Here is a 16,322-nt window from a genome sequence, read left to right as displayed (position 1 = left end):
CAAATTTATTTTAATATGGGGTAGGACAGTGTAGGAGAGAGAATAGTGATGTTGTAGGAGAGAAATGTGTTCGCATGGATGATGGTACGCTTGCACTAAATGAGGATGCAAAGAAAGAGGTCTGGAGATGCCACTACGATAGATTGCTTAATAAAGAGAATGAATGGGAGGAAGAGAGCCTGCCGTATGTTGACCCAATAGAGGGACCAGCTATCCGAGTTGATAGTACCAGGGTAGATAAAGCACTTAAGAGTATGAAGACCGGGAAAGCCCCCGGCCCATCAGGAATCACTGCAGAGATGCTCAAAATATCTGGCAGTGTTGGCTATAGCCTAGTCACCCGTATTACGAACCAGGTGATACACGAAGGAGTCATACCCAATGACTGGTGTAGCAGCATCATAGTCAACTGCTACAAAGGTAAAGGTGACGCTTTAGATACAAATAATTACAGAGGCATCAAGCTGTTAGATCAGGTTATGAAAGTTACAGAGAGGGTCATAGCCCAACTAATTAGGGAGCGAATCAATTTAGATGAGATGCAGTTTGGGTTCGTGCCAGGTAAAAGCACTACTGATGCCTTATTTCTAGTGAGACAGTTGCAGGAGAAATACCTAGCTAAGGATAAACCTCTGTACCTGGCTTTCGTTGACATGGAGAAAGCCTTTGACAGGGTCCCCCGATCCCTTATCTGGTGGTCAATGAGGAAACTTGGGATAGAAGAATGGTTAGTGAGAGCTGTGCGAGCCATGTACAAAGATGCTGCCAGTAAGGTGAGGGTGGGAAATGAGTACAGCAATGAATTCCGGGTAGAGGTAAGGGTCCACCAAGGTTCCGTCCTCAGCTCCCTCTTATTTATCATAGTCCTCCAGGCAATCACAGAGGAGTTCAACACAGGTTGCCCCTGGGAGCTCCTCTATGCTGATGACCTTGCCCTAATTGCGGAGTCACTATCAGAACTAGAGGAGAAGTTTCAGGTGTGGAAGCAAGGTCTAGAATTGAAGGGCCTTAGAGTCAACCTAGCTAAAACCAAAATCCTAATAAGTAGGAAGGTAGATAAAACACAAACCCCTTCAGGTAGATGGCCCTGCTCAGTATGTAGAAAAGGAGTAGGTAGTAACTCTATAAGATGTAACCGGTGCAAGCTATGGACACATAAGAGGTGCAGCAACATCAAAGGCAGGTTAACTAGCAAGTTAGTTTTTGTTTGTGGCAGATGTTCAGGTGCAAAACAAACAGGAAACAACTTCTATCTCATTCCAGGGTGAAAAACTAGAGGTAGTCGATAGCTTCCGCTATCTGGGCGACCAAGTTAGTAGTGGGGGTGGGTGCGCTGAAAGTGTAGCTGCTAGAATAAGAATAGCCTGGGCAAAGTTTAGAGAGCTCTTACCCCTGCTGGCGACAAAGGGACTCTCACTCAGAGTAAAAGGCAGACTGTATGACGCATGCGTACGAACAGCCATGCTACATGGCAGTGAAACATGGGCTGTAACTGCTGAGGACATACATAAGCTCGCAAGGAATGAAGCCAGTATGCTCTGTTGGATGTGTAATGTCAATGTGAATACCCGTCAGCGTGTAAGTATCTTGAGAGAAAAGTTGAACATTAGAAGCATCAGTTGTGGTGTGCAAGAGAGACGATTGCGCTGGTATGGACATGTGGTGAGAATGGATGAGGATAGCTGCGTGAAAAAGTGCCACATCCTAACAGTTGAAGGAACCCGTGGAAGAGGTAGGCCCAGGAAGACCTGGGCTGAGGTGGTGAGGCAAGACCTTCGTACATTGGGCCTCACCGAGGCGATGACTACTGACCGAGACCTTTGGAAATGTGCTGTGCGTGAGAAGACCCGGCAAGCCAAGTAAGATCGTTGCCAGTGCCCCTGGACTGGCTCTTGTGCGGGTGGCACATGAGATGCACCATTTTGAGCGTGGCCGTTGCCAGTACCGCCTGACTGGCTCCCGTAGGATTTTCGAGTGAGATCGTTGCCAGTGCCCCCGGACTGGCTTGTGCGGGTGGCACATACAAGACACCATTTCGAGCGTGGCCGTTTTCGTGCGGGTGACACGTAAAAGCACCCACTACACTCTCTGAGTGGTTGGCGTTAGGAAGGGCATCCAGCTGTAGAAACTCTGCCAAATTAGATTGGAGCCTGGTGTTGCCATCCGGTTTCACCAGTCCTCAGTCAAATCGTCCAACCCATGCTAGCATGGAAAGCGGACGTTAAACGATGATGATGATGATGTAGGACTGCCTTTGGCAGTAATTACAGCTTGAATTCTACGAGGTATGGACACGTACAAAGTTTGAATTGTTTCCAAAGGAATTTTTGTCCATTCTTCAGCTAAAACAGTCTCCAGTTCTTGTAGTGATGATGATGGAGGATATCGACTCCTTACTTGTTTTTCTAAAATGCACCATAAATGTTCAATAATATTGTGATCTGGGGACTGTGGTGGCCAGAAAAGATGTTCAACTTCACTAGAATGTTCCTCATGCCATTCACTAACAACTTTAGCTGTGTGAATTGGTGCATTACCATCTTGAAAGATTGCGTTTCCCTCCAGAAACAGTTCCGCAACCATAGGATGAATTTGATCAGATAAAATGCTTAAATAGTCTTGACTATTAATTCTGCCATTAAAGGAAACCACTTGACCGGCAGATTTCCAAGATATAGCCCCACCAGATCACAGTTCCTCTTCTATGTTTAACAGTTGGAAGAAGGCAGTCTGGGTCAAATTCTTCTTTTGGCTGTCTCTACACATATACTCGGCTGGTTGTCGGAAATAAGGTAAAGGATGACTCGTCCGAGAAAATAATATTGTTCTACTGCTCTAGGGACCAATTCTGTAGGTTTTTACTCCACTCTAAATGCTTTGCATCGTTTGCTTTTGAACGTAGTGGTTTTCTGATTGCAGACCTCCCGTGAAATCCGGCTTTGTGCAGCTCCCAGTGAACAGTTTTTGTGGAAACTGGGTTCTCAAGGTGGTCATTAAGCTCTGCTGGGCAAAGTTTAGAGAACTCTACTTCTGTTGACAACAGAGAGCCTTTCCCTCAGAGTGAAAGGCAGATTATATGATGCCTGTGTGCAAAGAGCCATGCTACATGGCAGTGAAACATGGCTGTGACCACTGAGGACATGCAAAGGCTTGAAAGAAATGAAACTAGCATGCTTTGCTGGATGTGCAATGTTAGTGTGCATGTGTGACAGAGGGTAAGTGTCTTGAGAGAAAAGTTGGGCATAAGAGGCATCAGATGTGGTATGCAAGAGAGACAATTGCACTGGTATGATCATGTGATGTGTATAGATGAGAATAGCTATGTGAAGAAGTGCCGATTTGTAATGGTGAAGGGGTCCTTTGAGAAAGGTAGACCCAGGAAGACATGGGACGAGGTGGTGAAGCACGATCCTCAAACATTGGGCCTTGTGGTGGCAATAACAAGTGACCAAGACCTTTGGCAATATGCCATGCTTGAGAAGACCTGCCAAGCCAAGTGAAACCGTAGTCGTGGCTGTTGCTAGTGTCGCATAACTGGCACCAATGCCAATGTCACGTAGAAAGCACCCTTCGAAGCAATATACTGTGCTTGAGAAGCCCAATCAATCCAAGTGACATCGTAGTTGTGGCCGATGCCGGTGTTTTGTAACTGGTGCCCACTACACTCTTGGAGTGGTTGGCATTAGGAAGGGCATCCAGCTGTAGAAACCATTCCGTACCAGATAGGAACCTGGTGCAGCTCCTCAGCTTACCAGTTTTCAAACTGTCCAACCCATGCCTGTATGGAAGAAAACAGACGTTAAATGATGATGATTATGATTATATATATATATATATATATATATATATATACAGAGAGAGAGAGAGAGAGAGAGAGAGAAAGAGAGAGAAATGCAGACCTACAGAAAGTAGCCATATTTTACAGCATCCCTCTGCTTTACCATCTTACATTTTTTTCCCACAATTACATGTGTCCTGCATGTTTAAACAAGCAACTGTTACCATCACATCAATCTCTCCTACTACCATCACTCCCCAAACAGTCTCTCCCCTACCACACACTCCACAGAGTCCCTTCTCCACATTAAACACACCAGTAATATATATCTATATATATATATATACTCCCTTTCTCCTGTAATACTACACACACACAGAAGTGAACCTGCTATGTTAGACACACCCTATTTACTCATCATCACCATTGCAATCTGTTTCTTTTCACCACCACCACCATGACCATCACTTTCACCACCACTATCGCCACAACCCCACCGCCCTTGCCTCAACATTAACACCATCACCATCATCAACAAGAACCGTTACTATCACTACTTACTACCCCCATTTTGGATAGTGGTGAGGGTTTTGCTTATACTGGTGGTGATGGTGGCGACAGTTGTAGTGGTAGTTGTTATTGTGGTGGTGGCGGCGGTAGTGTCGATGGAGGGTTGTCTAATGGCAGTGTTTGTTAAAGTTGGTGGTAGTAGAAGCGATAGCAATGAAGTTGGCGATGGTGGTAGTGGTAGTTAATGTTCAGTGTGGAGAAGATGGTGGCAATGCCTATTCAAATGACGGTGGTGGTGTGGTGGTAGTGGTTAGCATTGTTGGGTGATGATGAAGGGCGGGGATTATGTCTGTTGAGGTGGTGGTGATGTTTTGTGTATCGAGTTGAAGGGGGCGGGGCGGTGGTTTTAATTTAATGAGATGGGGAAGAGTAAAAAAACAAACTAAACTTTCTATCAGCATCATTATATCACCACCACCACTACTACTTCTGTTAGTATCATCATTGCTGCTACCACCACCATCATCACCATCACATCTCCACAACCTCATCAAACACAACTACCATCATCTCTTCACCATCTTACACAACCAATACTGCCACCTCCGCCACCATCAGCAGCCTGCACAGTCACTACTCCTACCTCCGTCACTATAACACATTACCACCACCACCATCATAATTGTTTCTCTCTTCCCCTTTCTCACGTCCGCTTTCCTCTCCTCCTTCCTACTTCACTCACATCTCCTCCTCCTCCTCCCCTCTTTTTCCTCCTCCTCCTCCCTGTTCTTTATTCTACATCAATTTCATAAAAGTTACATACTTAAAATAGAGTTTCATCGCCAATAAGACTTTATACGTTACATATATTGCTTAATACAACACTAACAATACAAATTGCAACAATAATATTGATGATAATATTCATATTAATTGATAAGCACAAAACCTCTACATCATTTATTCTATAATACGCGTTTTTTTCACAAATTATTAATTGTGGTTTTGAGCCTGTGTCTCTCCTGTGTCTCAACTAAGGCTGGAAGCAGCCTCTCTCGTAAAGTACCAAGATAAACCAACATTGTGGACAGACATACTGGATAAAGTGACCATCCTGTGTGAAGTTGCCAAGATGAAGATTTATCAATTCAAACTGGAAACGTTGTTAATATGTACGGGATTACTTTTGAGTGCATTACCTCAGGTTTGGAGCATGACCGTAAAGACTGGTGAGTGGATTTATATTTTAATTATAAATAATAACAGTGCTGATGAGATTTGGGGGTTTTCACAGTAGTTTTTCTGCTGGTGTTGGTTTTCCTCAGTTGTTGGAGTTGATGATGGTGTTGTTGATGTTTTTATAATGTGTGGAGAGGAGAAAACAGAGGGGGAAGTAGGTTTGGTGGTTTCTTTTCTTTTCTTTTTTTTTATTTTGATTTAGTTTAGTTTTCTTTCTTTGCTTTTGCTACTTACCAACATCATCTTCATCACTCCACCACTACTCAATAATAATGATAACACGAGTAAAAAAAAAGTTTCATTCATGTCCAACATAGACGCTGCACACGTACACATGGAGACATTGAAACACAATGACATAACCATGATCCTTTCAACTATACATGTTTTGCATTATACGCCCAAAATGATTACTCAAACCCCTTCACACACACAGTCCCTTCCTCCCCTCCCCCATCTCCCTCACACACCACACAATAAAGTGATACAATAATTCTTATCCCAAGGGGCTATATATATATATATATATATATATATATATATATATATCTCCCTGGTTGAGAATCACTAACAATATGTAACAAACAAAAGGCAGCGAGCTGGCAGAAACGTTAGCACGCCGTGCTAAGCGGTATTTCGTCTGCCGTTACGTTCTGAGTTCAAATTTCGCCGAGGTCGACTTTGCCTTTCATCCTTTCGGGGTCGATAAATTTAAGTACCAGTTGCGTACTAAGGTCGATCTAATCGACTGGTCCCCTCCCCCAAAATTTCGGGCCTTGTGCCTAGAGTAGAAAAGAATATATAACAAATAACACGACGCACATTTCTCTTTAATCTTTGTTTCTATGAATTTTATAAATATATTTCACTTTTCATTTTTAATTTCCAGAATCTCATTATGTCACTCTTGGGTAATTCCCACCCAGGTTAATATTGTTTTAAGATATCTTTAACTCACATTATCGTAACAAGATTCTTGAAATGAGAAAAGCTGAAAAAAGTCCCCACTCCCTTCGCCAGAAGTCCCTTTTTCTCTTCACGGCACACTAAACTTATTTCAGAAAATGTTACTGACCGATTTTTGCTCAGTTTAATTATCACTAATTTTCCTAAAGTCTAATTTTTCCACTCTCTATATTGTTTTAATCTGTGACGGAAGCCCCTTCAAATTAAGACAGTGTTAATATAAGACATTCAAAGATAATCGTAATTAGTGTCAGACACTCCTCCACTTCTATAGGGTGTCCACAAAGTCTGGGTACATGGGGATTAACACATACTTTAAGAAATTATTATTTCTTACATTTAATTGTTTACGTTATGATTTTATTTACTCCATGCACCCACATGGGGATTAACATATCCTTTAAGAAATTATTTCTAATATTTAATTGTTTATGTTATGATTTTATTTACTCCATGTACCCAAACCTTGTGGACACCCTGTAGTTTGTCTTCCCTCACATACACACAGAAATAGAGATGATGGATAGATAGGTGGACGAACAGATCGACGGATGGGTGGGCGGTTTGAAAGATAGGTATTAACCTTCTAAGACTATTACGATTTAAATGCAGGGGATCTTTTCTGTTTGGCCTCCACTTTTCAATTCCTTCAATTTTGTTCCAATTGATTTCAAAGTTGGTGTGTTGATAGTTTTGTATGCTAATTATGGAAATAAAATGCATTGTAGGTATATCTTGTTTGATGTTCGGTACATGTCGACCTCAAAAATTAACGGCAGGAGGAAAGTATCTGTCTGGCACATGAAGTTTAGCCTTGATATCTTCTCAGGGGAAGAAGAAAGCAAACTTTAGAAAGAAAACGCCAAAACAAACTTATTTAGAGACGATTTTTGGTTAAAAATCAATTGTTAGAATTAATTTCAAGATTATTAAACTAAATCTTCATACAACTCAGGATAGAGCTCCTTGAAGATTGAAGAAAGTAAACAAACAAATGATGGAATAATTTGTGAAGGCTAAAACGAAGGATGAGGGATACAAAATGGCGTTGAGACAGAATTTCGAGAAACTCTGGGATAAATCTATTCTAGCGCCAGTAAAATAAATATTCTATTGTTTAGAATTTCTGAAAATCCAAGTTGAAACGAAAACTGGGGAGCTTTTGAAGTCATGAATTTTCATTTCAAAAGGATCCACTGTACGGGCATTAACTTTTGCTAACTAAAGTTTTGGGGAAGAGGAGAAGGATGGAGAATTTTTTTTCTTTAACGAACATTCGTGAGTGCTATAACAGGGAAATCTTTGTTTTTAAGAAAGGTTGCCCTGCAAAGTTTGGTGGGAGCCTATAGTTGATAGACCTATTGACTAGCTGTGATTGTTGTTTAGCCCCAGGACAAACTCTAATGAGCAGATCTATAATGAAAACTGCCCCAGTATTGATCATGTCCTTTAAAAAATTTTCTTCGTATATCTCGTTATCTTAAAGCAACATTCTCTGGTTTGGATTTTTTTTTGTCTCTTTGTCAACACAAATTCCAAGAAGGGAGTTTGTCGATTATATTGATCCCAGCACGGGATGAAAGACAAAGTTGACTTGGGCGGGATTTGAACTCAGATCCTAAAAAATAGCTGGCATACTCCAAGGCATTTTTTGCTAATGATTTCTAACGTAAGTACAAAGCTCTAAATTTTAAGGGAAGGAAACTTTTGATTTTATCGACCGTGGATGGAGAAAAAGCGAAGTTGACCCTGTTAATTTATTTGAGCTCAGAACATAAAGAAGGGCTAAACGGTTCTACCAATTCACTGTCCTAGGTAATACCTATTTCCAAGGCCAACAGTTTTGAGGAGAGGGGTTTAGTCGATACCGTCGACTTCGGGACGAAGGTAAAGAATACGCACACCACCAGTTTTCGGCGGTTGGGGTTACGTTTAGGGTTGCGCCAAAAACGAGTGGAGTGCGTATTCTTTACCTCCGCCGACCTCAGTATTTGACCACTACTTTATTTTATCGACTCTAAATGGATGAAGACCCATGTTAACCTCGGCGAAATTTGAACTCAGAGCATAAAGAGAGCCAGGAGAAATACCGCAAGACATTTTTTACAACGATTTAATGATTCCGCTAGCCCACTAGCGTCAGAAAAGTACCTTGCAGTATTTGTTTCAACGCTTTGCCTTATGAGTTCAGATCCCGCCCATGTCAGCTTTGTCTTTCATCCTTTCGGGACCCATGAATAAAGTCCCAGTCAATTACTAAGATCAACAGTATCGATAAACTTCTCCAGTGTATAGTTACTGGCCTTGTGCTGAAGATTAGGCGGTGGTGGGAAATAGCAACCAAATCTAACCTCAAATCACACTTCATTGTCTTAAAAATCGGAAAGATGTACATGGGGTGAAGTCGTCTTAGGGATCACCACCAGTCCCTGCCACTTTTCAGCGGAATGGTCATGGTTGCAATGTGTTGGTTTACTACTTTAAACATGTTAATTTCTCTGACTAAAAAGACCTATATTTATATACCATAACTTTTGTTGTTTAGACTCAGGTCAACTTTGACCGAACTAAAATCTTTACCTATTGTGTCCCTTCGTTTTATAAGTTAATTAAATGTTATTGCTGGGAGCTGTAGCTGCTATTTGGGAGGAAAAGATCCGCTATCTGTAGAGTGACAACAATATATGGCTCCTTCGTTGGTCCTTGTTCTTTTAAAATTTTAAAGAATTGCTGTAAAAGACTACTTGGTACTTAGGTTTTCATCAAGCATTGCATGTTTTCACAATACATGAAGAAACGCATTCGAGTTGTGTGTGTGTGTGTGTGTGTATACGGGTGGAGGTGCAATGGCCTAGTGGTTAGGGTAGCGGACTCGCGGTTTCGATACCCAGACCGCGCGTTGTGAGTGTTTATTGAGCGAAAACACCTAAAGCTCCACGAGGCCCCGGCAGGGGATGGTGGCGAACCCTGCTGTACTCTTTCACCACGATTTTTTTCTCACTCTTTCTTCCTGTTTCTGTTGTACCTGTATTTCAAAGGGCCAGCCTTATCACAGTCTATGTCACGCTGATTCTCCCCCGAGAACTACGTGCTCAGCCACTTGCACGTTAATTTCATGAGCAGGCTTTTCCGTTGATCGGATCAACTGGAACCCTCGTCGTCGTAACCGACGGAGTGCCACGTGTGTGTACGAGGACATATCATGGTTCTACAAACTGAGTGACTTTTAATAGTACACTGGCAAAGTGCTCAGTAATCACAACTACACGTGCTTGGAACTATTAGTTCCACTAAATTTTGATTATCTCGTGCTTTTACCATTGCGAGGAAAATTCTTAATTAAAATCAGTGTACGATGTGCCGTAATTCCCGGTCAATATTAAGTATAAGGTAGGACCAGAGTGATACAGTTGGCTGTCATCAGTGCCAAGGATATGCATTGTTGGATCATGTTTTGGCAATATCTAAGTCATTCTTTGCAGATTACGCCTGGCAGCAACATAACTGAGTCTCATTGCTTATACACTTAAACACCAATGAGGTAGTGTTAATGCAATGAAAATCAGCAGGGCGTAGCACCCTATTTCCTCATGAGATGGATCAAAAAGAACATTGAAGCGTAAAGGAAGGAAACCCAATATAATTAACGTATCATAGTGTAGATGTACGAACTACATTGGGTGGTCACTTTATATATTGAGTTTGTCGTAGCTGTTAATGTGTATTTGCTGTAGTCTAAGGTATGTGACATTTAATGAAGGTGGGGATGCAATTTGGTTACAACACAAAGCAACCTAAACCTGGCCGACACCTAGTGTTTTTGCATGGTGCTAATGCAGGTTAATTTGAATACAGCATTTATTTTTCCAAGACATTGCAGTAAGAAAGCAACGTACTGGTCTTATGGTATGGTCTGACGTGACCAAAAAAGCAGTGTACGATAGGTACAAGCGTGACTATGCGGTTAAGAAGCTTGCTCCCCATGTAGTTTTGGTTTCAGTCCCTATACGCGGTACCTTGGCCAGATGTCTTCTACTACAGCCCCGGACCAACCAAGACATTGTTAGTGGACTTAGTTGATGGAAACAGAGGAAACTCGTCGTATACACATACACACTTATGTGTGTGAGTGTGTGTACCTTTGTCTAGACATCACGTGATGGTTGTAAACGGGCTTCATCGTTGTACAAGCGATGTTTTTCATTTCCAGTCTTCCGTGAAAAAGCATGTCTAGCTATAGGAAAATACTGATTTCAAATTTTGGCCAGCAATTTCGGGGTGGGTGTAAGTCAATTATATCGACCCCAGTACTCAACTGATACTTATTTTATCGACCCTGAAACGATGAGAAGCAAAGTCGACCTTGGTGAAATTCAAACTTACAATGCAAAAATGAACGAAATGCCGCTTAGCATTTTGCCCGGTGTGCTAACGATTCTGCTATCCTGCTGTCTTCTAGCTATGTGGAAATATTACCTTGCTTGGAAACAGTTAAAGGTTGGCGACATGAAGGTGTCCGGCCGTAGAATACCTATCTCAGAAACTTCTGTCTGAGCATGCAAACATGGGAAAATGGGCTTTAAATGATGAAGACGTACGAGTGATTGTCATCGGTGCTGAGTCTACGCATTGTAAAGTTGACGATGCCTCACGAAGGCAGTAAGGAGTGGGTACAAGAAAGGTAGGGCCCTGAAATATGAGGAATTTAAAGTGTAACTTGTGTGAGACACAAAGATGGTAGTGTTTGGATCTTCCTTCTAGTTAAAGTGTGGGATATTGTGGTTGGGTTTGTAGGTGAATCTACAGTGCTCTGCCTTGTATGGCACTGAACTTAGGATAGATGAAAGAACAGTAATTCATGAACTAGGGAAGGAGAGAGATTGGAAAATAAACTTAGTGCCAGTGGTATATTGAGGTCGATTTCTTTGTCTATATTCAACAACAAACTCGTGAGATAAGTAGCAGTGTGAGAAAAGTTATTCTAGAGGTTTTCGAAAATAGCCGTTTTGTCTGAAAAATAAAAATATAAACAAAAACTTTTTGTTTTAAATTCTCTCTCGTTTCTAACCGTTTTTTTTATATTCAACCATGACACAACGATTAGTATGTGAGTGGGTACGTATTTGCATGTAGTTGGTGCAGTATGAGGAGGAGGAGGTGTGGCCTAAACTTTAAAACCCTGACAGCCATATTATACAAGATGGGTTGTTGTTGAGGTGAGGGTGGTGGTAGCGTGATTGGTATTACTGAGATGGTGGTGGTACCGATGGTGACGAGGTAATGAGGTATTCGTTTCTACTCTAGGCACAAGGCCCGAAATTTTGGGGGAGGAGGGGCCGGTGGACATTGGAATTAGACACTGAGGGAAAATGGCTGTAACTTTTTTATTTTTTAATTTTGGCGATTTTCGTTTTCGAAATGTGTTCTATATGTCACGGTCATCCGATTCCCCCCAACTTAAAACCTAACCCTAACCCCGTTTGCCAAAGCGCATTTTTTTCTTCATATTTATTTACATATAGTCCATCTGGACCAATGAAAGATTTGGATTGTCCGCGTTTAGCTGTTATTTCTAGCATATCAAGTTTCGTGGTGGGGACTCCACATATGATCCTTTTTCTGTTTCAATATAAATGTAAGCCGTTCATTTTCACATCTGAGTCGCGAGAAGGCTATTCGTACGACCTGAACATGTAGAATACAATGTCAAAAATGAAAATCGCCACCTACCCACCCCGGCGTGTGGGGGAGGGGAGGGGGTGGTCCAAAAAAATTTTTTTTGGGGGGGGGGGAATCGCATGACCGTGACATATAGAACACATTATCGAAAACGAAAATCGTCAAAATAAAAAAATAAAAAAGTTACAGCCATTTTCCCTCAGTGTCTAACTCCAATGTCCACCTGATTAGATCGAACCCAGTATGCAACAGGTACTTAATTTATCGACCCCCGAAAGGATGAAAAGCAAAGTCGACCTCGGCGGAATTTGAACTCAGAACGTAACGGCAGACGAAATGCCGCTAAGCATTTCGCCCGGCGTGCTAACGTTTCTGCCAGCTCGCCGCCTTAATGAGTTAGCTATTATGTTATTGAGATTGTGAGGATTTAGTGTTGAAGTGGTGACGGCGGTGGTGGTGGTGGTGGCTCAGTATCGGGAGCTAACAGTAGTTGTGGTGGTGGTGGCGATGTTTAAGCGTCGGATCAAATATTTGCCAACTCGAAAACATTCAATGTTTTTGTCCCCACCCCTCTACCACTACCAGCCCCGAAAGATTCAACAATTGGAAACAAGTCAGTCGCATTTATTGTTCTTCAGTGTTATGGCACTGCATTAAGTATAGAGTTGCATTTATACAATTAAGAATGGGATTAAAAAAAAAAAAAAGGCAGTTAAAGAATAGAAGGAAAAGTAATTAAAGCAACAAAAACTGAAAATCCAGGAAAGCATCAAAAGATACAACAGAATGAAACAAATGTGATGCACACATGTGCTCAGACAAAACAGTTTTCATAATATATTTAATTAAACAGTTGGAATAATTATCTGTTATATTGGCACATGGCTATATATTATATAGGGGTGCATGTGGGGGAGGCGTAGTTATATTTCTGGTATTTTTTATCATGTTTGGATGAGTGTAAACTTCGAATACAAATTTTTTTATCTGTTCTATAACAAAATATACAAGTATTCGAAGTTTGAAAGTGTTTCGGTACCAAAAACACTACATAAAAAAATGTTGGCCGTCAAACCATAAAGATCCGTAGTTTTTATTTACCTGCCAAGAGTCCGTGATTGCTGAATCACGATCTTTTGTCTGATCACAGTTGTTCCAGACAAAATGTATCTAGGAGTACAATATCCAATATGTCGTTTTTAAGATAGTAGGTGGAATACATACAAATAATACAGACACAACCCTTAAGAAAAAACTCCCACATATAAACCTCGTCGGTTAAAATAATACACAATTATTTTCGCCTTTTTTTTTTTTAATCCTTACGAAAGAAGATGATTAATCTATTATTTAATTTAACTTTGTACAATTCAAGGAAATAGAACAGTTTAACAGCAATATTTTCATCACAGAATGCTTATTCGTAACCGTTTGATTTAACTTATAATTTTTCCCATATTTTTGTCATTAATTCCACTGAAAAATCATAAAAAGCAAATCATAGATGGGCATCAATATTTTAAGATATTTAATACAAAAATTAATATTAGAAAACTATCAAATATCTTTTCTTAGTCAAGAACTTTTCAAAACACATATTAAAAGTAAAACTTTCGTTATTTTACGCACTTCAAGTGTTTCCCGACCTTTTTCGTGTTACTTCTCTTGTCTAGAGCTTATATTTCACCATTGCCCACAAAGATGATGCATTGAAAATTATATAATTTTTTCGTCTTGGCTAAATAAGGATGAGTCTGATTATTTTTTTTCACATCCGACTCAATATATGTAAGCAACATTGTGAAATTATCCTGTTCAACTATTTGTAATGCAAATAATAAATGAGTCTATGCATATATACGTACATGTATGTACATACCTACATCTACATCATGTATATATAGATGCATATCTGGGTACAGGACGTTGCAAACAAACGTGGACAAATGATAAACAAGGTACAGAAAACACACAGGCCACATAGAGAACATTTCCTTCATCAGCTGCCTCCATTCTAACACTGGCGTTTCGAAGAGTTAGGGCAGTTGGTTTTACTTTTTCATCAAAAGATCCAAAATTGCACCCACGACATGGGATGGGCCATTTTAGATATGTTTGCTCTTGTCAAAAAAGTACGTTTAAAGAGGACGGCCAAAAGCCATACTGTGCCGCTTGACTAACTATAACAATGGAATCACAATTGGGAACTTTTTCATAACGACCCATAATTTATTTGTAACAGAAAATTCTACTCATCGTTGGTTTTTAATTCATTCACTCTTGAAATTATTTTCCACTTACCCCAACACTTGAAAATAGTTCTTAAAGCCTAAGATAAGGTCATGGTAGTTGATTCCACGCGAAAAATCTGAGGATTTTTTTCTTTTTTCTTAGTGAAATGCGTCGGGGTGTAATTGTAAAAAAATTAACCGTAGAATCTTCGTAGCGAGAGTATCTCCAAATTGCTTGTAGAAGAATTTGTTCAGTTTGGCTCCTTACCTTTAAGCAACCACATTTTGGCTCGTCACGGTGATGGTCGAATCACTCTTGGCTTTACGCAGGCTCACCCTATCACGTGACAGACCAGCCACCAATAGCTATAAAGGATGCTATTCCCTTACTAAGGTGAATTACGCAGGAGTTCAAATCTTGGCAGAGAGCACGGTTATTTTCACAGGCACCTTCCTGTTTCCCCCCTCAGAAGTTATGTTCTATTCTACATGAATACATCGTCATTATGTACCGTTTGTGGCGAAGGTAAAGAATACGCACACCCGATGGTTCGGGTTAGCATTACGCCGAAAAGCGGGTGGTGTATGTATTCTTTACCTCTGCCCCGTCTGCATATTAAACCACTGCGTATACTTCAAGATGTATCGCAACAGCTTTGCCATGTTAATGCTCTTTAACGGGTTGAATAAATTGTCGCATTTAATCCTGGTTTCCTCGTTTCTTACTTTATCTATACACGCAGCATAATTCAAACCAGCTTTCCCCGTTAAAATGTACAAAAGTGACAATATTATTTATATTTCTGTCTTTTCTTTGGGTTCAGAAAAAACTCGAAAATTGGTAAAATTTTCCACGTTCCAGATGGTATTTTTGAACAGAATAAACTTTGATACGAATGCACACAACAGTCATCGTTTTAATAAAATTCATCTTACAGCTACAAATTTAATTTCATTCAACTTATATATACTGAGCGATGTTAGTATTCACTGAGTTCCCCCACCTCCCAAGTAAATATTGATATATACTGTAATGTGCCACCAATGTATTCAGCAATGACTTTGCAAGTGTACAGTGAATCCACTGTAGCAGATTACCTACCATTCACGAAGCTCCGTCATTCTTGCTTCCATTAACACTTATAAGAATCACCTTTGCTTCTTTAGAACTATTTTATAATAAGAAATATCGACTCTACTTCAGTTTCTCTATCAAATAACTGTGTAAGTTTCACTTGTTTTACAAACCGAACGTAAACATTTTTTTTTTTTTTTTTTTTGGTAGTAATGAACTCTCCAAAGTACATTTCCAAATCCTTGCGCACTTAATTTACTATTGTATTATACTGTCACTTAAATGACATTCAAATTAACCATCTTTATGATAGCTCAGTAACAAATATTGAATTAATCTTGTCTTAACAACTCTAGACATTCAGCATCAATGGATCTCCACAACAAATGGTAACCCTGTTCAAACTTGCAAGATTAGTGATAAGAGAATCACTTATACTGTTGTATAATGTTTTTTATCAATTTGTCTTTCAGCCAATGTAATTTCAATGATTCTTACACTACCAACCACATGGTTCCGAGTTCAGTCCCACTGCGTGGCATCTTGGGCAAGTGTCTTCTGCTATAGCCTCGGGCTGACCAAAGCCTTGTGAGTGGATTTGGTAGACGGAAACTGAAAGAAGCCCGTCGTATATATGTATGTATATATATATATATGTGTGTGTGTTTGTGTGTATGCGTTTGTCCCCACAACATCGCTTGACAACCGGTGCTGGTGTGTTTACGTCCCCGTAACTTAGCAGTTCGGCAAAAAGAGACCGATAGAATAAGTACTAGGCTTACAAAGAATAAGTCCTGGGGTCGATTTGCTCGACTAAAGGCGGTGCTCCAGCATGGCCACAGTC

At 40.4% G+C, this 16,322-nt stretch overlaps 1 protein-coding gene and 1 long non-coding RNA gene across 2 annotated transcripts in view; one reads left to right on the top strand and one right to left on the bottom strand.

The window, feature by feature from the left end:
- Positions 1-3,185: 3,185 nt before the first annotated feature.
- LOC149130940 (uncharacterized) lies at positions 3,186-15,014 on the bottom strand. The gene is made up of 2 exons (XR_016238531.1): positions 14,474-15,014; positions 3,186-3,778 (listed from the first exon to the last, which is right to left on the bottom strand). It is a non-coding gene; the product is annotated as an uncharacterized LOC149130940 (long non-coding RNA).
- The window catches only part of LOC106883038 (uncharacterized), a 46,799-nt gene continuing 34,927 nt past the window's right edge, over positions 4,451-16,322 (top strand). The window contains exon 1 of the mRNA XM_014933900.3: positions 4,451-5,517. Coding sequence (XP_014789386.1) covers positions 5,421-5,517 — 97 coding nt within the window. The 5' untranslated portion in view covers positions 4,451-5,420. The remainder of the gene's footprint in view (positions 5,518-16,322) is intronic.

This window comes from Octopus bimaculoides, chromosome 26 (assembly GCF_046866305.1).
Source record: "Octopus bimaculoides isolate indiv1 chromosome 26, ASM4686630v1, whole genome shotgun sequence".
NCBI classification, from domain to species: domain Eukaryota; kingdom Metazoa; phylum Mollusca; class Cephalopoda; order Octopoda; family Octopodidae; genus Octopus; species Octopus bimaculoides.
The sequence above is the reverse complement of the archived record's forward strand: the minus strand, read 5'-3'. Positions and strand labels throughout refer to the sequence as shown.